The sequence below is a fragment of the Daphnia magna genome, linkage group LG5 (assembly GCF_020631705.1).
Source record: "Daphnia magna isolate NIES linkage group LG5, ASM2063170v1.1, whole genome shotgun sequence".
Lineage (NCBI taxonomy): Eukaryota > Metazoa > Arthropoda > Branchiopoda > Diplostraca > Daphniidae > Daphnia > Daphnia magna.
In genome coordinates, this window is record NC_059186.1 from 11,241,280 (window position 1) to 11,260,857 (window position 19,578).

Below are 19,578 nucleotides of genomic sequence, written 5' to 3' on the forward strand. Positions count from 1 at the left end.
GCGAAGTTTAGACGTTGCGCGACTAATTTTTCTATATGTACATTGTTATTAATCCTCGTGTAAATTGAAAGAACAAAGAAGGGACGGTGTAATTAGGTGGGAGGTGTTGGTCTCTGTGATGATTGAAATGAAATTTTTCGGTAAGAGGAAGAACAGGCTCGGACATTATTTTGTGTTATGTATGAGACAGAGAGCAGACCAAAATGAATTTATTTACAAGGGTGTGGTCGGGATCGGGAGAAAAAGAGAGAGAAAAAATGCGAATTAAATGGTAGGCGGAGTAGCGGCGGCGGCGGCAGCTTTACCCAACGCTCCGGCAGCAATTTCCGACAGTCTGATATCGATCGGAATGCGATCGTCGTACAAAGTGGGCGCCTGCAGGATAATGGCCGCCGTACCGAGCAGGACGGCCGTCGTGAAAATCCACAAGAAAAGCCGATCGAGTACCATGGCCACATACTTCCAGTCCTCTCGGACCTGATGCATCCGACAGCATCATAGAGGGGGTCCAATGAAAAATAAATCACAAAGAAAAAATGGAATGAATAAACCGATCAACCTCAGAAGTCCCCAGTCAATGAAAAACGAAACTAGACGGAAAAATAACGACGAGTTCTATTTATAGCCCAAAACCCAAAATATCTTTAAAAGAATAAAACAAAAATCCAATAAATAGCAAAAAATCAAATTTTTTTCTTAGATAGGACCTCGCAATGTGTAAAACAAGCTCAATAACAGTTAGAATATTATATGTTGATTTATGTATACCCTGATTGTGTATTGCTCTCGACGCGTGTGTTCAGCCAAAAACTGGACGCCTTCCAGTGCCATGTAAACGTCCGGACAAGTAAGTCCTGGACTCATCAGACAACGGTCGGCCGAGCACGGCTGTGGTAGATCGGACAGTGGGGGCGGTCCGGACCGGGGTCTCAATCCGGCGTGCATAGCAGACGTGCTAGTGATTCCGGTGACGACGCTCGAATTGACGTAGCGCGATGAGGAGCCAGTGGGCGTGAGGAGAGCGTCGTCAGCATCGACAGCGCACGCAGAAATGAATCCGGCGCTGCCGTGAAGCTGACACGGCCCGTTGAACATGGAACTCGTAGCATCTCTGTCAAACATTTTTTGGGATTTTTTTTTTTGAATGGACGTCCCTTTTTTGCGGCTACTAGAAAAGCTAACCTGGAAAATGTTTCGTCTTTGGTAGACCTCGATGTGTTCAAATCAGCTGTCGAGTCAAACAATTCGGTGGATGAACGCGTGCAACTTTGATGTTCGAGACCTTGCTGGTTCCAGTAATCTCCCGATTCGATGACGCCATTGTGACACGAACGATAAATGAGCGAATTCATCCTCGGATTGGAGCTGATTTGATCGATTATCGATTTTTGACGTGAGAAAAAAAAACCAAAACGTTTCGAAAATCACCTGAATTTAGCGTAGAGAGGGCGCCGCATGATCAAGAGCCTGGGCAGGATGTGAATAAAGACTCGACGGACCCACGGTGACATGGTGTGCGTTTGCGGCGAACGAAAATGCACGTTTAGCACGACGACCGTCACGCAAATACTGACGTCAATACCGCACAAAAGCCACCGATATTTTAATCAGCGCTGCCACTTGGTTTTGAAATAAAGGTAACAAAAGGAGAACTCACCTAAACGTGTCAAGGATCATAGTGAAGAGCACAAACTTGCCCAGGAGTGGCACGACCAAACTGGTAGGTGGAATAATCTCGGCCAGCAGCAGGAAGAACACAGTCAATGACAGCAGGATCGATATGGCTAAACTCACCTATACACATCATCAAGGTAAAAAAAAGGCACGTACGTGTGCGAAAGACGAAACGTTGTGTAATTTATTAACCTTTTCGCCGGAATCGGATGGCAAATAGAAGACGAGAACAGTGAGGAATGTGATGCCAATGCAAGGAATGATGAGATTGACGGTGTAGAAAAGAGTCTTCCGGCGCATGGTGATGTTGAACGTGATGTCTAAATAGGGCTCGTCGCAACATGTGTAGAATTTCATGTTCCTAGTGGCCGGCACGGCTAGAATGTCCCATTCGACGGACATGTAGAACTCACTCAAATCGACGCCCATCTCGACGACGGTCGATCCGAATTTCTCTTCCAAATGACGTAGATCCACCTGGCGAACAACGATGCCATTTAATTAATTAAGAGTTGGGGGGCGTTGCAGAGGGGTTGATGAGAGACGGACCTGAAATCCATCGTATGTCCAACTTCCGAATTTGAGGACGCACGTCTGTTCGTCGAACGGGAAATACTCGACATCGATCTCGCAACTCGATTTGTAAATGGCCGGCGGCTTCCACTCGATCAATCCGCTGTGGTACATGGTCGCTTTGGTCGATAGCGTCACCTCAAAATTGCCATCGGCACTTGACGGATCACAAGCGGATTAAATTTTAAGGACCGATCATTCTAATCGGTTTGTTTTTTTCTTTAAAAAAAAATTTACTTATTGTAAAGGACGATATCCGGACGCCAAATGTTCTCCGAAGGGATGTTGAGCATGTCGACGCCCCCGTAATCCGCTGGATTCCATTGCAATTTGTAGTCGTACCAATACTAGTTTTGTATGCAAAACATTTCTTCGTTCGATTGGGCCAATCAAATGATTAAGAAAAAAAAAATGTTGTACCTGCTCCACCCATAGATTTGTCGTCATAATTTGATTTTTCAAATTCTGCGCGCGTTATGTGAAAAAAAAATACAAAACAGAGAAATTAATACGAATGATGGTATTTAAGGAAGAGGGGGTCAACATCCACATTCGTACAGAGTTGTTCTTATCCGATATGTTTACTCTACGCGGAATAAATGAAAAGAAAGGAGGGAAGCGGAGAGAAGATGAAAAGGAGTGTGCAGCTAGCAGTTAGTTGTTATATAAAGTTATTCGGCCGGCGCTCTTTATTAAAGAATGAGTGAAAGGAGGGCTGGATTTAAAAAAAAAAAAAGAATACATTATTTTTTTTTCTTTTTGCTGGATGCGAGCCAAAAACTCCGCTAGTCGTAATAAACTGATTTCCTTTTTTTTCTACTCTCCATCATTTTTCTTTATTTATTTTTGGCTTTTTCCCTATTTTCTCTTATTGTCTTTCATTCCATGGTTTGTGTTTCGTCTCTTTTTCAAGACTGGCAGCAAGAGAGAATTCCCTTACGGTACTCATCCGGTAGCTCTCTCAGTTCCCAATGCATGTATATGGATGGTATAGCGCACTCAACTGGCTGAGGAGTGCTCAGAAAACAAAAGACAAACATTACAATGGGGCAAGGCCACAGACGTCCCAAAGCCAGCGCTTCCTGTCCTCTCTTCCTCTCTTGTATTTCAATCCGGAAGGGGGAGAAAAAAAAAAAAAACAATCAATGAAAACGGATGTGTGGTAAAGAAAAACTTTCTCCTGGTTGTTTTCGATCAACAAACAACAGGAGAATCTACATATTATAGACAGTATTTGCAAACGTTGTACCTATCGTGAACTCCCGCCGTTGCACAACAACAGCGAAGAGGATGGCAATCGATTTTTTATGGCAACTCGGGCATCCAGCTATTGTACAGACGTGCAAACTATATGTATATGCGTTGTTGAAGGAAGGGTCCGTGAAAGAAAAAAAAAATGAGAAGCAGACAAAGAGATTGGTCTTTAAACTCCCGCGGGAGGGCACACAAGAAAAAGCTTGGGGATAGAGTCGGGAAAAGCCAGAGGGTCTGTCGGGAAAGCCGTCATATATACACGTGAATCTAGCACAGCTCGTTTCATCATAACCATTGAATGTGATTGGCGAGAGGCGCGCCCAACTTGGGATTTGAATCCATTACCATATGGATCGCCAGCGTTGAAATTTTTTTTTAAAAGAAAAACGGAAGCAGACAGGCAGATGAACAAAAATTTGAGTCATGAGAATGGCGGATGCTGCCACAAAAAAAATAAGAATAATTTTTTTTTCCTGGTCGTCAGCAATTTTGAAGCTCTAGCGCGTAAATCATAGCGTATGATATTCCGACGATGGTTTTTGATGATTGCCAAAAAGGAAATGAGGAGCCATCGACTCACTTCAATATCCGAGTCGTACAACGTTGATGCTCGTTAAGCGAGTGAAAATAGAACGAAACTGCAACGGATCGATACATAACGGAGTCTAAGTTTTTGTTGTAGATGTCTCGGCCATGACGTTGCCGACGTTTTCGTATGCAGAACCTGCTAATCGAAAATGCTACAGCGGAACAGCTTGCAAACTATATTGATGGGCTTTTCATTGATGCCAATCATGTTTGTATGTTTGCACACACATACACAACCGCTGGAGCTTTGCTGGATGACACATTTCTTGTTTCTTTTCCCCGTTTCCACCCACGTCTTGATTTTGCCCTCGAGTTGTAGGACACGCCTCGTCATTTTGGCACAGTACGTGGAAATTATGTGAACATTATTGGATTGCGATGTGAATGCTGTTTAGCTCGCTATCGCTTTCCACGTGAACGTAATAATACACTTTCCGGAGAGGATGTAATTAACTACGGCTAATATTCACTAGACTTCTCATTACAGTTATCGTTTTTTTTTAAATAGTGAGTCAAACTTTTCAAGTGGATGTGACAGTAGCAATGATATTTTAAACGATAATCGTTAATGAGCTCGAGGCTAGTTTCCGTACAGCTGAATTTCACAGAAAACAGGCAACGTAGCCTTGAATTCTGATGACGACAGTTTTAGTTCAAGTCAGTCCATCCTACGCTTGTCCCACGTAAAGTTGTGATTACAAATTACCAAGTTAAACATTCTAATCAGGTTACATAGTTTCAAAGATCTTTTGGGTCTTTTAAGAAAAGCCTAGTTTAACTGCAACATTCATATTCAAGTGTACACTTTAAATAGTTTTCATTTGAATTATGACATTTCCCTGGTAATTGAAATGTTTTTTTCATCTGGAATTCGATTTTTTTGGGGGAAACAAAGGGTGCTTTTAAATTTGTCATTGTGGGCCCGTTTGTATACTTTATTATTGATCGGTTTTTTGTTTTGTTTAGAAATGAAGTGCAGTGAATCTTCGTCGATGAATATTTATCAGCACGATTGTCGTAGGAACAAGAAATCATCGATCCAGCCATGTGGTAAGTTGAAAAGTTGTCCTTTTTTCCACCATTGTCAACATTTTTTTCATTTACTATTCGCTACAATCGATGCGAAATAATTTGCAATGAATGGATGTTCTGCCTGTTCATCACGATGATTTGTGTAGGACGATTCCTTTCGTTTCCAAATTTCTAACGTATCCAGCAGTACAGAAAAGAATAAATATGAGAGCCGTAATGCAATATCGGCGATTCCCACGAGCAAAATCAATCGATAACTGCCTCGCTCGTCGTCTTCCTCTTATTTATTTCCGTCTTTTCTTTTCATTTGCTGTCTTCGTGATTGTTTTTACTTATTGCTCTTGTTTTTTTCGTCTGCTAGCAAAAGATCTATCTTGACGTATTGTTAGACACATCACGTTGTATTAATTATTGCAGCTGGATGAACCCCTCCCCAAAAAATCGACTATCCTAACGTTAGATATTGGAGACCCATCATTTCGGTGTGTCAACATCGTTTGTTATCGCACCTATTGGCGTTTTGATTGGATTTCTTTGGCGGGATAATTCAAACAGGGAATTGCGTTTAGATCTTAATCCTATCTATCCGTGACACAGAGCTGAAAGCGATGTTTTTTAGATGGTAGGGTAGAAACGGAACGATTGGAACAAAGGGATTTCGTTTGCCGTGTCGAAATGCTTTAGAAATCGCGCACGTGTTCCCAAAGATTAGCATCGCTCTCTCGATATACATGAAAAGTCGCTAAATCTGCACAATGGTGTACTAAAACAGCGTGTCGCTAGCGGAGAGCTTAATCAATCTAGTATTCACGTCGTAGCTGCCCAGTCACGAGCTTAAAAACAAAAAAATAAAGGGGGATAGAAAAGCTTGTGATACTGTTGTGCAACTGCAAGTAGTACGGCGATGTAATTGAGGACAACACGAAGAAAACAAGACAAAGAAGAATAAATGGAAGATTAGAGAAATAATAAAAGATCCTCGTATTTTTCATTGACTTCTTTGATCTTTTTCTCTGAAATTCGTGTCTTTTCTTTAACTACTCAATTACATCTTTTTTTTTCGCGTTCGCGAGTTCTTTTACAAATCCTACCGTTTTTGATTTTATACACAGACATTTAATCTTTCAGAAAAAAGGGTTCATCCCGTTACTTTTAATAACCGTAAATCACGTAACAGCTCTTCTAAATTTTTTCATTGAAACTAGGAATGCCAGTGGGATCGTAATGATTTATATCACTAGCAATAAAACCGCTTCTTATTCAACTTTTGCTTCACAGATTCCCATTCAAACTTGCCAAAATCTTCACATTAATACGAGTAAGCAGTCGGGAATTACATTAAAAGATTTTTAAAAATTAAATTTCAATTACTACGAACGCGTTAATGTCTCAAGTCCGTGAAACACCGTCACGTTTGCTATAGAACCCAAGCGCATTATTCCTTCTCTGCGTTTATAGATCCTTTACACGGCAGAGCAAATCCCTTTTGCATATCTGCGTCCTGCAAGATGGTCGAATGCTGCTGGAGCAGCGCCAAACTTCCAATTTTGAAATCTAATATAATAGGAATCACAACAAAACTTTTGAATCCTTGCCCCGTCTTGCGCGCTTTTTCTTTTCGCTGAAGCTCTCGCGCTTACGAGACTTTGGCGTAGGAGGAGGGATGCATGACTTTCTGTTTCAATTTTAAAGGGCTCATGGCATTACGTATAGAAGCAGCTGTCAGAAGAAATAGAATGTTTGCCGGGCTATGTACAAGTTTGAGAGACACAACCGGCTTTGGCCATTCGCGATTGTCTCTTTCCATTTTCCACTTAAAAGACTGTTTAGCTACTTCTTTTTGTGTGTGTGTGTGTGTGTTTTGCGCGCACAATAGTACAGCTGTTACAACGAGCTCACAAAAATCGTCTTCCGTACACTTGAGATCTATAGAAGCCAAAACAGCCCGGTCGATAATGGCCGTCTCCCCCTTTTTTCCCCGTCGTTTCGCGCTATTTTTCTTATTTTATTTTTTCTAAATTTTGGTTGGCCAGTCAACTTGAACAGACAAATGGGATGGCCGGGAAAATTACGGATGAAAAAGTAGAGGTTGTTACCACATCGATCAGCTGCGATAGTTTCAGTTTGATCTTGACGGTCAGCGCGTCGCTGACGTTGGCAACTGGCCGCACCAATTTGTTGTAGTTGGAGAGCAGGTCGTCGTAGAGTCGCTTAGCGTCTGGATTGGCCACCGTCACCATTACTGACATTTCAAAGAACAGAATCAATCAACGACATGATCAAACTTAAATTGCAGTAAAAGTCAATAGAGAAAAATCAAATGTTTGTTTTCTAAAAAAATCGCACCTCCACAGGTGAGGATAAGTATGGTGGTCGTGACACCGGTAGTACAACGCCCTCTGCTGCTGTTCTTTGATGACCTGTGGCGGGCCACCATCGCGGCGCAAAATAAAAAATAAATAACAGCGCGCAGACGTGAGATGCTGGAAAAGCTGGGCGCAAATGTCGCCGTCAAAAATTGAGTGCGTCCGTTCTGTTAGGTGGCACAGCGTCGACTGAAAGCCAACTCAGTCGCAAAGCGTTTTTGTCGCGTCTCCCTCCTTGGTAGACACGAGCGTTTCATGTGGGGGTATATACCATGCACACACACACGCGGGAGCGTGTAGAAATCCCGAGTCAGAAGAGCGCAGCCACCGAGACGAAAGACCCCCTCCATATACAAAAGATGCCTGACGACCGCCCCTTCGATTCAGCCGCAACAGACAAGCGCAGCAAAACCGTGGGTCTTTTCATTATAATGCGTATTGTGGTTTTATTTATATAGAGAGAGCTATTCTCTGTCTTATATAGATAGCTTGCGTGTGCAAACACATACACAAAACTAATTGCGTCATTATCACGATTTTTTGTTTACCCTGCTTCGTCGCACGTCTCTAACGCACAATGTCGAACGATGTAATATTCGGATTGATCCTGTATCATTTTTGTTTTTTTGTTTTTTAAGGTTGGCTTGATTATTATGCAGTGACTGCTTTACAAGTACATCTAGCGGCAAATCAGCGTGTAGTGGACGAGATGCATTGACGAAACGAGAAAGGAAACAACAAAAAGGCGAGACAAAGGGACACCCAAAAAGACGTGACTACTCATGAATACTTAATCAAAAACCGACAAAAGGAAAAGAAAGAAAGAAAAAGAAAAAAAAAACGACATCCGGGGAGTCGACAGCAATTTGCACTTGGCGGGAGAAACCCAAAAAAAAGACGCGAAAGAACTAAATAAAAGAACTACTGCTATAAAATGTGAGTTTAAAATGGTTTCCTTTTTTTTTTTATCTTTGGCTCTGAATTGTTTTCAGTGGCAAAATGTTGGTAATACTTTTAAATCTAAAAATATTTAGCTTTCGATGGGTAAACATCGCCCCATTTTTGTTTTTGTATCGTTCAGTGCTCGTTTCCCGGATGTTTTATACTATAGCTCAACTTTATTTTGCTGTTTCAGTCCCATCCTCCTCTTAAACACATCGATGAAATGGGGGAGGGGGGAAGTGAGCATAACAACAAAAAATAAGAAGAAAATGTAAGAGAGCGCCGTTGAAACGAGCTCTCCGTACTCGAAACCGAACATGAACAGAATGTTGGATCGTTAAGAGCGCAAAGATGCTCTTGGTTACCGACTGGCGTCTATCAGCTGCCTGGGATCAAAGATTAGATTTGTTGTTGTCGATCCCCCGTTAAAGGTGTGTATCTATGCACTTTAATAGAATAGGAAGGTTAACAGCCGAGTAGGAAGAGCAAGATCAACGAGGTCTTGACGAAAATAAATCGAGCAGCCACCATCGTCGTTCTCACAAGAGGAACGTGTTCAAACGATGCAGCTGGCAAGAAAGAAATCTGAAATAAAATGGACAGAGCAAAAAGGAAAAAACAGTTATAGTAGTCTGAGATATTGCGATTCGCATTCATACAGATCGATCCTCCCCCTCATGTTTATTTTTTATTTCTTTCTCTTTCATCGGCTCGCTTTGCGAAAGCAAAAGCAATAGAACACCGACACACACAACAAAAATAAGAAAAGTATACCAGAAAAAGAATCTGGGTGGCCGTTGGGGTTATCGATCACCAAAGATCGTACGTTGGGATACGGTAATCCTCGTTTAATACTGGCCCAACATCGAAGGCAGACATCCTAGAAGCTGGGACAGAGATTACTCGATGACATCTTCTAGACTCTTGTCTTCTTTTTTTTCCCCCCTTTGTTTTCGTCCCGTTTGTCAATTTTATTTTTCTTTACGTTTGTATCCATGGCCTATATAGGATCATGGCCCATCTTCTATTTTATTGGCATCTCAATTCCTGATATTGCAGGCTATTCCAGTTCAAAAGACGGTAAAAAACGGCTATGCGTTTGTGTGCCATGTGTCACTGAATAACCCGACGGCCTTTATGTTAAAGAAACATTGGCGATGACATAAAAACGCTCTCGGACGTGGCCAGCTGTGGACGCCATCCTGCGGATACCTCCAAAGGTCTATACGCAAGAGTGTATACTACTACAGGTACATTTATTATGCATCGTTTTATCATGAAAACGAGGTGTGTTTTCAACAACACAAAGAGCTCTTTCTTTTTATTGTACCATAGCTTTTACAACTAAAGTGCCTGTCGAGTACAGTTTTTTCGTTAGGTCCCAGTCGACGTAGTTGATGGTTGCACCCGATTCACTCAACTCGTCGCTAAAGGACCGAACTCTTTGAATTTGAGGGCCACCCCTTTAATCACAAGATATTTCCTTTACAAGAAGTAAAACATGCATCTTGTCTAAAATTGAGAAGAATTTCAAGAAATGTTTTTGTGGTTGATCATCCTGTTTAAATCATTAGAAAAACAGAAGAAAACCCTCAATGACAGTTGACTTTGCGTTATGAGAGAGAATAAACTAGTAGCTGCGAAAGGAATTTCTCGGCAAACCCACGTCGCCCTGATAAAGTTAGATCTTCTGTCACCGCTTAAACCGACTTGTGTAACATGCGTCGGTAATCTGTGGTAGTTTTTCATTCGCTTACTGCTGCCCGACATTTTGCAAGCAAAAAGAATTGGCCCGACTTAATTAGTAAACACATCCATTGGAGGCTTAGAAGAAACGGCAGTGAAACAAGTTTTATCAGATTTGAATTTAGAATGAATAACAAATCCACCCCATTTTTTTCTTAATGATAATTTTAGAAAAAAAACTTAATCAAAAGTGAAGAAGCAAACGCGCAATTGCGTCTTGTAATATCCAAAAAGAAAACAAACTAAAGGGAAAAACACAGGATAAGGTAATGGAAAGAAAGGATTAAATTAAAACAAAAATGATCATTTTCTCCTTTTTCTTTTCCAGTCGGGGAATCACTATTCTCTTTCAGTCTCGACCTCTCATATCGTCACTCACAGCAATGTTTACTGTTTGGAGCTGGTAGTTAGAGCCAAATCGATGTTGGCTAGTTCAAGCGGGCCGAAAATGTGACGAGCTGGAGTGTTGCTGTCCTCCGACGTGAAGAACTCGACGACGAGCTCCTTGTAACGCTCAAATGAAATAGTTCGATCAACGTCCGTTGCCTGCTTGTGAAGTATTTTCGATGAATATATAATTTTCCCCTTTATTTTTTTAGATAATGCACAAAGTTATACCGTGAGCAACATCTCGTAGGCTGCGTCAATATCGCTGATGCCAGTGACGTAACGGCACCAACCGACAGCTCCATTCCGGTACTCTTCCAAGTCCCATTTGCCGTCAGCTAATAGTCAATGAAGGACAAAATATTTTAAAAGCTGGCCAATATCTACTTAATTTGGTAACCTTTTTTGTCGTTCATGAGGAAGACAAGATTCGCTAGATTTTTAATGAATTCCGGCAGTTGTTCAAAGTCTTTGGCATCTTTGGAAATGCGTCGAACAAAGTTGGACATGTCGATGTAGTGGACCTGTTATTCAATATGGATTGCAATGTTGTAACAATGCATCATTTGACGTTATTTTGGAAGCAGACCAAAAAAAAGGGGTCGTTGGCCGTTTTGGCAATCATTTCATACCCGTCCTTGAGCGTCGGCGCCAACGTCGCGAACCAACGAGTCCCACCACAATTTAGATTGTTGTAAATACATCTCGTAAACGTCTTCCTTGTGAGTACCTCCGCACTGCTGAAAAGTGGCTCTCTGTGGGAAAAAGCGACCGATATTATACGAGCATCAAACTTGTTTCTCTTTGGCAAAACTACATACTAAATGTCCAGCTAGCACCAGTATACCATACCATGGCCATAAGTTTGAAAGAGTTCCATTCGATGTAGCCCACTTTGGCCTGATCGAGTTTCTCGCTGAAGCAAAGCACTAGTCGCTTGGTGTAATCGTCCATATTACGAGGTGCAAAAAGTTACTGGACAAATATAGAAATGTTCGACTGAAGCGTAAAGGCTGTTCTAGAGCCAACACGATAATGGTGAACGCAGGTGTGTGTACGGTATTTATACCACTACAACGTTGGTAAAAAAATAATGACATCTCGCGTCTGACGCAAACGCGTTTCCTTTTTTTTCTTAATTGGATTATGAACCTGATGAGGATTCCTTTTCCCCACGACACTCCCTCCCGTCGCGGGATTAAAGTACATGCCACCCAACATCCCCTGCCTGAAGAACTGGTTTATTAGGTAGTTCTGGGAAAATGTCTGAATAACATTTTGTTTTCAGGCCATTGCTGCTTATGGTGTCACCAATTATTATTAGATTACGTCACAGATGGCCTACAATTTCATTTTTAACAAGTAAAAAGGTAGAAACCGTTGTATTCTGTGATTTCCATTTAGACGTTGATGAATTGTTGCTAATCTAAATTATTTAACAAGTCATATTGCTATACTTTGGGTTTTACTGTTTCGTTTTGTGGAGGATAACTTCTCAAAGGGGGTAGAAATGCATTTGTTTGATTTTTTCAGTCGATTGAACGGAGTGGGATGGATGGTTTATGCGGCCGCAAAGTGCAACTGACACTTTTATTTCCTGAGTGTTAGGCCTTTGTTGCCAGCAGACACAAAGAGAGGAGAATGAAGCGGCATAAAGTGCTAATATCACGCAGTTGGAAAAGTATGCCGTTCATTTAATTTTCGCCATTTTATATTATTCAAATAAAAGAGTTTTACGTAATTGTGCTATTTCCTCATCCATCCGTTAGTATACTAACGGCAATTATTCGAAGGAATTATTAAAAAATGGGGAGACACAGGCATGGGACCTAAAAATAGAGGGAAAACTAAAAAATCGATTGTGTTCTTAAATTATGGTATTTTCACTGTCTTTTTTTCCATCATTAGCCCTATGGTAAATTATGCTTATGAGGTTTCCTTACGTGAAAACATAGAATGCTACCGGTCACTTACATGGCACCTCGTAGAAGTCACACACTGCAAGTTTTTCCCCATGAGTTTTACACCACCCAGCATCCTGTTTGCATTGTTACATTCTCTTTCCTTAAAAAACGAAAAAAAATTCAGAAATGGACATGTCGTAGACTGTTTCTCCTCCATATGGTATTGGTCTCATCACGATATAACTCATAACGTCATTTTCTTATTTTCTCGTAACAGAAGTGCAAAGTTTGCCACCGTTGCACGCTTGCACCTCTGTCATAGTGCCATCTGAGAGAAAGAATGAATTAATTTTCATTCCCTCAGATTGCATCATGAATGCTGGTTGCCTTATAAATATGTTTTCCTTTCCAGTTTCCACCTCCCCCTTTTTTGGACGTAAAAGAATTTGTCGAATCAATACATGAACACGCGGCAACAGCGCCTTGTTTTGAAAAACAAATGAAAGAACAGACGCATTTTGTGTCAATATACAAGTTTGAGAAACGTTCGATCCTTCCAAACTATTTGAGTTATCTGGTGCCATGAATTTCATTAAGTTTGCGCGGTTGATCGCTGTAGTGTACAACACAGCTGTTTCTCGTTGTAGAACCAAGCGAATGTCACATCATTGAAACTCAAATATTGAACGCCAGAAAAAGATCCCTGAAAATGAATACTCCAGATCTACGGTCACCGTTTGTGGAACGGGTCATCAGTCTACTTCCTAGAGGTCATGAAGAGGCCATGAAACAAGCATTTTATAATGTGGCTGCTATTTTCCTTTTCATCCTAATGGCAGGTGCCACAATGGCTGTTTATTTCATCTTGGAACCTTTTGTCAAACCCCTTTTGTGGGCCATCCTAGTTGGCTCCGTTTTGCATCCCGTAAAACAGAAATCAGTGGTTGTCACCAGCAACTGGCTTTCTGAACTGAGGGAAGCTAACACTCTTCTCATCTTTGGTTTCCTGTCAGTTCCTTTGCAAGTCATTAATAAGAGTGCTGAATGGATGGGCACCACACTAGTAAATAATTTGAAACCTATACTCATACTTACCATCAGTTTCCCATTAGTCCATATAATCAAACAATATTATTCATTTTCTGATTTTGTTTATTTATATGATCATTTTTCTGGTGTTGTTCAAAACATTTCATTTTCAGCTGACATTCTTCTCCAGCCAATTGTTGCAGCAAGTTTTCTTGGATTAGTGGGAATGATTATAACTGTAATAAGGCATCAGAGACATGATGTTCCTGTTATACTTGGCTGGATACTATTCTTTGTTGTTATTGTTATCTCTCTTGGTTCATGGAGTATTCTTGTAATAGTCCCTTTATTAGTTTTAATAATTATCTCCTTTGCAATTCAATGGGGTTGGCTCCTTGAAGAAAGTCCTAGCACCAACAACCAAAATCCTAACAAACCTTACGAAAATGACGATGTTGCCCTAAACGTCAGCACTCCAAAATTCCAAAGCAGTTTGACTCGCTTGATGAAAAGTCATATAGTCGCTTCTGCCCTTTCTTCCCTCACCACTCCAACAGCTCCGGAAGATAAAAAATTGAAGCCATCTTCTAGTAACCGTTACATAATCCGAGCTCTATGGGCATGTCTTGCTGTCCAACTCTGGAGGCACATGTGGTTGCTCCATTTCGTTCCGTTACCCCTCGTATACTTCATCGTGAAAGCTTGGGGCTCTTACTTCAACATCTGGAGTTTTTTGGATTTTCACAGATCGAGAATGACTGATTATATTTCACGGTGTTTCACAGAACACATAGATCAACTTTTCCCCATGCCACTTCAACGCATCTACAAGGTGAATTAGATTAGTGATTCCTGTTCGTGTTGTGCAATACTGATTTATTATTATTATTATTTTGTAGGCAATAGTATACTTGGATCGAATTCTCATTGGCCGTATCATTCAACAACTAGATGCAATTGTGTCGGTGCTCATAATTTTTCTTGTGGTTGTACTAGCCATTCTTGCGTCAGTTTTCGCTGCTGTACAGGTATCATTACAGTTATTGGAAGTAGAGTGTGAGTCCACAAAATATGTTTTAAATGTTTTATTCGCCATCTAGATATACGGTGAAAGCGTTCATTTATTACGGTTCGGAACTAGTTTGGCCAATCAAACACTAAACAATCCAGAAGCACGTCAATGGCTTCCGCACGGCGTCGATCAAATGATCGATCTTGGGTCTGTGGTTGACAACGCTTATTCTTATGGAAAAACAGGAATTACCACATTGGTAACGTAAGATGAAGTTAAATATATTTTTTAGATTCTTCAAGAAGTGTGTTTTTTTTAGGTAGTGAACAGCATAACTGAGAAAGATCCAGCGCGGGCAGCTCAAATCGAACGAATAATATCCGAAGCACTAGATCGTGTACAGCGGGCATGGCTAACTCAAGGAGAAACTCCACCAATTACGAAATTATTTTCAGCTTCAGCCGACAACAACTTTCATTCAAGTATTTTAATAATAGCAAAATAAAAACAAATTTATGCATAATAAAAATGTTTCCTGTACAACCATAGATGCCACAAAGCCACCGTTACTCCGACGCTTGTCTCAAGGTACAGTTATAGCTAACAATCTAGACGTCTCGATCATGCATTGTTTTCACGTTGATGTATATTCTTTTGTTAGATTTTTTAAATGTAACCGTGTTAATGAATTACGGTCGAGAAAACATAGGATCCATCTTTTCGATTCTTGATTCGATATGGACTGTACTAAAGGGTAATTTGAGTCTTGTATTCAAGTCTACCACCGCCATCTTGTCAATTCTGATGGGTGGTGGAACTGCAATTTTAAATTTTTTCGTCAATGGGGTAAGGGTTGGCAATAATAAATTGCTGTTTAATTTCAATTTACAGTTTTATTTTGTAGGTCGTATTTCTGACTGCGCTCTACTATTTGTTGGTTGCCAGTGATTCACAATATAAACCTATAGAGATGGTTAGTTTCTTGAGTCCAGGAGGAGGAAATACGTACGTGATTGAATGTGTTAATTCTAAATGACGCACATAACATATTTTTATCTTATTGTTCTTTTCATTTCCCAAACGACAGACTAGGTACTGCAATGGAAGAGGCTATCAATACTGTTTGTATGGCTTCTCTTAAACTAGCCGCCTTTTACGGTTTGTGGACATGGCTTATTCATACAATCTTTGGCGTCAACTTTGTGGTTATCCCAGTTGGTAATTAACCATTCACTTGTAAATACCGACTTAACCGAATGTAAAACCATCTGCGGTTTTAGCTTTGGCGGCTCTGCTAGGAGCTGTGCCTTTCCTTGGCACTTACTGGGCTGCCCTTCCAGCGGCGTTGGACCTTTGTCTCGCCCAGAGTCGTGGAGTTGAAGCTTTGCTGCTGATTTTTTTCCAGTTTGCTCCGACCTTGCTGATTGACGCGTCTTTCTATGCCGAAATCAAAGGAGGTGGGCATCCTTATCTAACAGGCTTAGCCGTAGCAGGTGGCATATTTTGGTTAGGATTCGAAGGAGCTATAATTGGGCCTCTCCTTCTCTGTGTTCTGCTTGTTGCTGTTAGCATGTACACTGCGCTTGTTCAAACTGAAGCTCAAGCACCTTCAGTCACGGAAAGTAATGCTCGGTGGTTCCACCGCCGTCTACTAAGGACCGACACCGTTGGTTAATTCCTATGAAATAGTATTTAAAAGAAAGAAACTTTATTTGCCCAACTGTGGTAACTCTTCCGTCAAACTTATTTCTCGTTCTATAGATAATAAAGCGCAATGTAATGGACCGGTCTAAGTCGTGAAAAACCTTTACGTGATAAACAATTTGGTCATGCTATATTTTGGTTATGTTGTCTTTTGCGCAATAAATATTGGCCCTCCCATTCGAGCTTGTAGAAAATTCGTTTACTTGTTTCATTTAAATAATTATTTGTGGATTTTGATTGATCTGTTGAATTAACACGTCAAAATTCTAAAGAAAACGAATGTCAAGCCTCCTACCGTTTAAACTGGCATTACTAGCTGTACGGCTAGGCTTTAAAAGGTTAGTCGAATGAACCACTCGAAAAACGAATAACTGTTTTGTTACTAAGTATTGGATGATAGTTATTACTTTCCAGTTACATGCCTGCCCATCTCTTATAGCTGTTGTCGGTTTTGGGGATTGCTGGGAATTGCGAAAATAATACCATGTTCTATACTTCTATAGGACTTAAACATTCAGTATCACATATTGATTTTTATACTAAAAACTTTTTTATATAAAAAAGAAACGTGAAGCAAGTTTATTGTTGTTATTGTGATATGTTTTAATTTGAAATTTCCATTTGAAATTTTTAAATGAAAGTATCAACCACCACCAAGGCATCAAGTATGACAATGAAACTAATAAATCTCATTGGAATTGCCGGAATTGCCGAATTTGATGGCCATCCCAGAGTCATAGATTACATTGTAAATTTGTAATCTATGAGACGATTAGACTCATAGAGACTATTAGACTCTAATCTAGATTACATGGTTTGAGAACTCCACGTAAAACGCCTGTAAATAAGCCACGCCCCACGATGGGGCCATCCTATTTTAGCAACGCTGACGACATAATCCGAACTGGCAACGCCATAGTTTATTTTAAAACGTGTTTCTTAAAGGGCTTTCAAAAACGGTTTCTTCATTTCACGACAAGCATTCGGCACATGCACTCTGCAGTTAATTTATCATATATTTCTGACAAGTAAGATCTTTGTTAATTTAAAAATTAGTTTTTCAAATATGTTGATGGAAAAAAAAGAAAAAAAATACTTTATTTTCTGTACGCATTTCTCCTTTAGTGGCTCAGTTCTCCATTGAAAACAGAATGCGAGCAATCACGATGAACTTAAGTGAAGTAAATCTAATGTCCAGCAAAAAAGAGAACCAAATTTCCAAAAATGACCAGTCAGCCAAATTAGGAAAATCCCTGTGTAATGGCAGTATTAACATGAGGTATGATGGCACATGCTCATTTAGTTTCTCTAACCTTATTTCAAACTGGTTTGTGAGGGCTTTATTAAAAGTTTTCTTCTTTAACTGTAGTTTGAACTGTTCCACAAATTCACAAAGTGTTGCTACAAAAACTCCAAAAAGAACAGAAACTTCATTCAGCAACAAAACACCAAAAATGACTCAAGGTCCCACATTAGGGAAGCCTAACAGCTGGAAGAGCCCAGGGATGGGTGCTGGTGTCATCCGTAAGGCACAAAATATACTGGGGGACAGGATGGTACCTTCCAGAAGCACTACTGACTTTGAAGCTGCTCATCACAAAATGACATCAGAAGATCCATCCGGTGACCGTGTTCTCTCCTACCAGACTGTTCAGATTCCAAAGCCACAAGAGGCTTACATCAATCATCAAAAAGTATAAGACATGTAGAAGTGATAAGAATTAACCATTATTGAATGTTTATTTTTTTGTCAGGCACTATATTCTGCTTCCTCATCTACACAGAAGAAACCTAGCACCAGGTTCATCCCCAACACTGCCGACCGTGTTCTTGATGCCCCAGCAATGATGAATGATTACTGTGAGTATTATTGACATAACAGTAACATCTTCATTTTATGATGGTTGTAATTTTCTTTTCTTCCTAGATCTCAACCTCTTGGACTGGTCCCAGACAAATTTTATCAGTGTCGCATTAGACAAACAGGTCTACCTTTGGAATGCCGCTTCAGGCGATATTCAGGAATTGATGGAGTGTGAAGGCGACGACAATTACATATCCTCGGTCCAGTTCACTCAGGATGGTAGTTATTTGGCTATCGGTCTCAACACCGGCTGCGTTGAATTGTGGGATATCCAGCAACAAAGGAGATTACGCACAATGGCCGGCCATGCTGCACGTATTGGCGTCTTAGCATGGAATGAACATGTTCTTTCTAGCGGCTCGCGAAGTGGTCTTATCTTCCATCATGACGTACGAATCCCACAGCATTTAGTTGCTTCCTTGGAAGGACACACCCAAGAGGTATGCCATTTGATGTGTACTTGTTGAAGCTAACTCTAACAGTATATTTTCAAACAAAAGGTCTGTTCATTGAAATGGTCTGGTGACCATAGATTCCTTGCGAGCGGTGGCAATGACAACCTCGTCCATGTCTGGGAGGGTACTAGTGGTCAAATTACCCGAAACACCCCTCTTCACGTATTTAAGTATACAACGCTTATTGTCGGTTTATGTTTCCGTTTCTGTAAGGTTTTCCTTTCGTAGTCAACACCAAGCTGCGGTTAAAGGAATGGCGTGGTGTCCCTGGCAAAGCAGGTTGCTGGCTACTGGTGGCGGTACGAACGATCGCTCAATCAAGCTCTGGAATATGAACATCGGAGATTGCGTTGACACTATCGATACCAAAAGTCAAGTTTCTGGCATTTTTTGGAACTCGGAGTACCAGGAAATTATTTCCTCGCATGGATTCCCAAATCACACTTTACAAATCTGGAAGTACCCGACAAAGGCAAAGGTTATTGCGTTTATTTATTATTTTTATTGCCAAACTTTCCATCAGCTTTAATAGAGTTTTTCTGTAACAGGTTGCAGAATTGACCGGCCATGATGAGCGCATTCTGCATCTGGCTATGTCGCCTGGCGAAACAGCGGTGATGAGCGCCGGTGCAGATGAAACCCTTCGTCTATGGAACTGTTTTCAGACTGACCCGAACAAAAAGAAAGGAATCGCTGGCCGCAGAAATGAGCCTCGGTCTGCACTTGACGCCATGTCCAATTTTCGATGACTTTATCAAACGACGCTTTTATTACGCGCATTCCTCATCCGCATGCTAGGATTTTTAACCCCGTATCTACGATCTAATATATCATTAGACGAGAATCTTTGACAGTTTTCCTGCCAAATGAATCAAATTTACCTTTTAACGCTCAATTTTATAGTTTTTAGTGTTTTTATGATAATTTTTTTGCCATAATTGTATTTTTATAACTACTCGAACAGAGTTTGGATTTGAAAGAATACACATCAAATTCCTTCTTAAAAATTAATGAGCATAATATATCTTTCGTTTAAACTCCGGTATGA

At 40.6% G+C, this 19,578-nt stretch overlaps 4 protein-coding genes across 4 annotated transcripts; 2 read left to right on the forward strand and 2 right to left on the reverse strand.

The window, feature by feature from the left end:
- Window positions 1-26: 26 nt before the first annotated feature.
- LOC116923496 (acetylcholine receptor subunit alpha-like) lies at window positions 27-7,686 on the reverse strand. Its single transcript, XM_032929976.2, has 11 exons — window positions 7,468-7,686; window positions 7,218-7,363; window positions 2,668-2,712; window positions 2,485-2,594; window positions 2,224-2,404; window positions 1,867-2,151; window positions 1,658-1,794; window positions 1,429-1,569; window positions 1,183-1,365; window positions 769-1,111; window positions 27-477 (listed from the first exon to the last, which is right to left on the reverse strand). Exons 1-11 carry the CDS (start codon window positions 7,556-7,558, stop codon window positions 265-267), a joined length of 1,875 nt encoding a protein of 624 aa, XP_032785867.2. The 5' UTR covers window positions 7,559-7,686; the 3' UTR covers window positions 27-264.
- Window positions 7,687-10,366: 2,680 nt separating this feature from the next.
- On the reverse strand, window positions 10,367-11,604 carry LOC116923498 (sarcoplasmic calcium-binding protein, alpha-B and -A chains). Its single transcript, XM_032929981.2, has 5 exons — window positions 11,415-11,604; window positions 11,195-11,317; window positions 10,963-11,086; window positions 10,794-10,900; window positions 10,367-10,721 (listed from the first exon to the last, which is right to left on the reverse strand). The coding sequence occupies exons 1-5, from the start codon at window positions 11,514-11,516 to the stop codon at window positions 10,563-10,565; spliced, it is 615 nt and encodes a 204-aa protein (XP_032785872.1). The 5' UTR covers window positions 11,517-11,604; the 3' UTR covers window positions 10,367-10,562.
- Window positions 11,605-12,967: 1,363 nt separating this feature from the next.
- LOC116923500 (transmembrane protein 245) lies at window positions 12,968-16,391 on the forward strand. Its single transcript, XM_032929983.2, has 9 exons — window positions 12,968-14,327; window positions 14,395-14,523; window positions 14,596-14,766; window positions 14,827-14,989; window positions 15,057-15,095; window positions 15,169-15,353; window positions 15,412-15,512; window positions 15,595-15,725; window positions 15,788-16,391. Exons 1-9 carry the CDS (start codon window positions 13,176-13,178, stop codon window positions 16,180-16,182), a joined length of 2,466 nt encoding a protein of 821 aa, XP_032785874.2. The 5' UTR covers window positions 12,968-13,175; the 3' UTR covers window positions 16,183-16,391.
- Window positions 16,392-17,080: 689 nt separating this feature from the next.
- On the forward strand, window positions 17,081-19,537 carry LOC116923501 (cell division cycle protein 20 homolog). Its single transcript, XM_032929984.2, has 8 exons — window positions 17,081-17,239; window positions 17,337-17,490; window positions 17,581-17,905; window positions 17,966-18,071; window positions 18,139-18,515; window positions 18,576-18,700; window positions 18,759-19,008; window positions 19,079-19,537. Coding segments are annotated over exons 1-8 (1,539 nt in total). The 5' UTR covers window positions 17,081-17,238; the 3' UTR covers window positions 19,280-19,537.
- The last annotated feature ends 41 nt before the right edge of the window (window positions 19,538-19,578 follow it).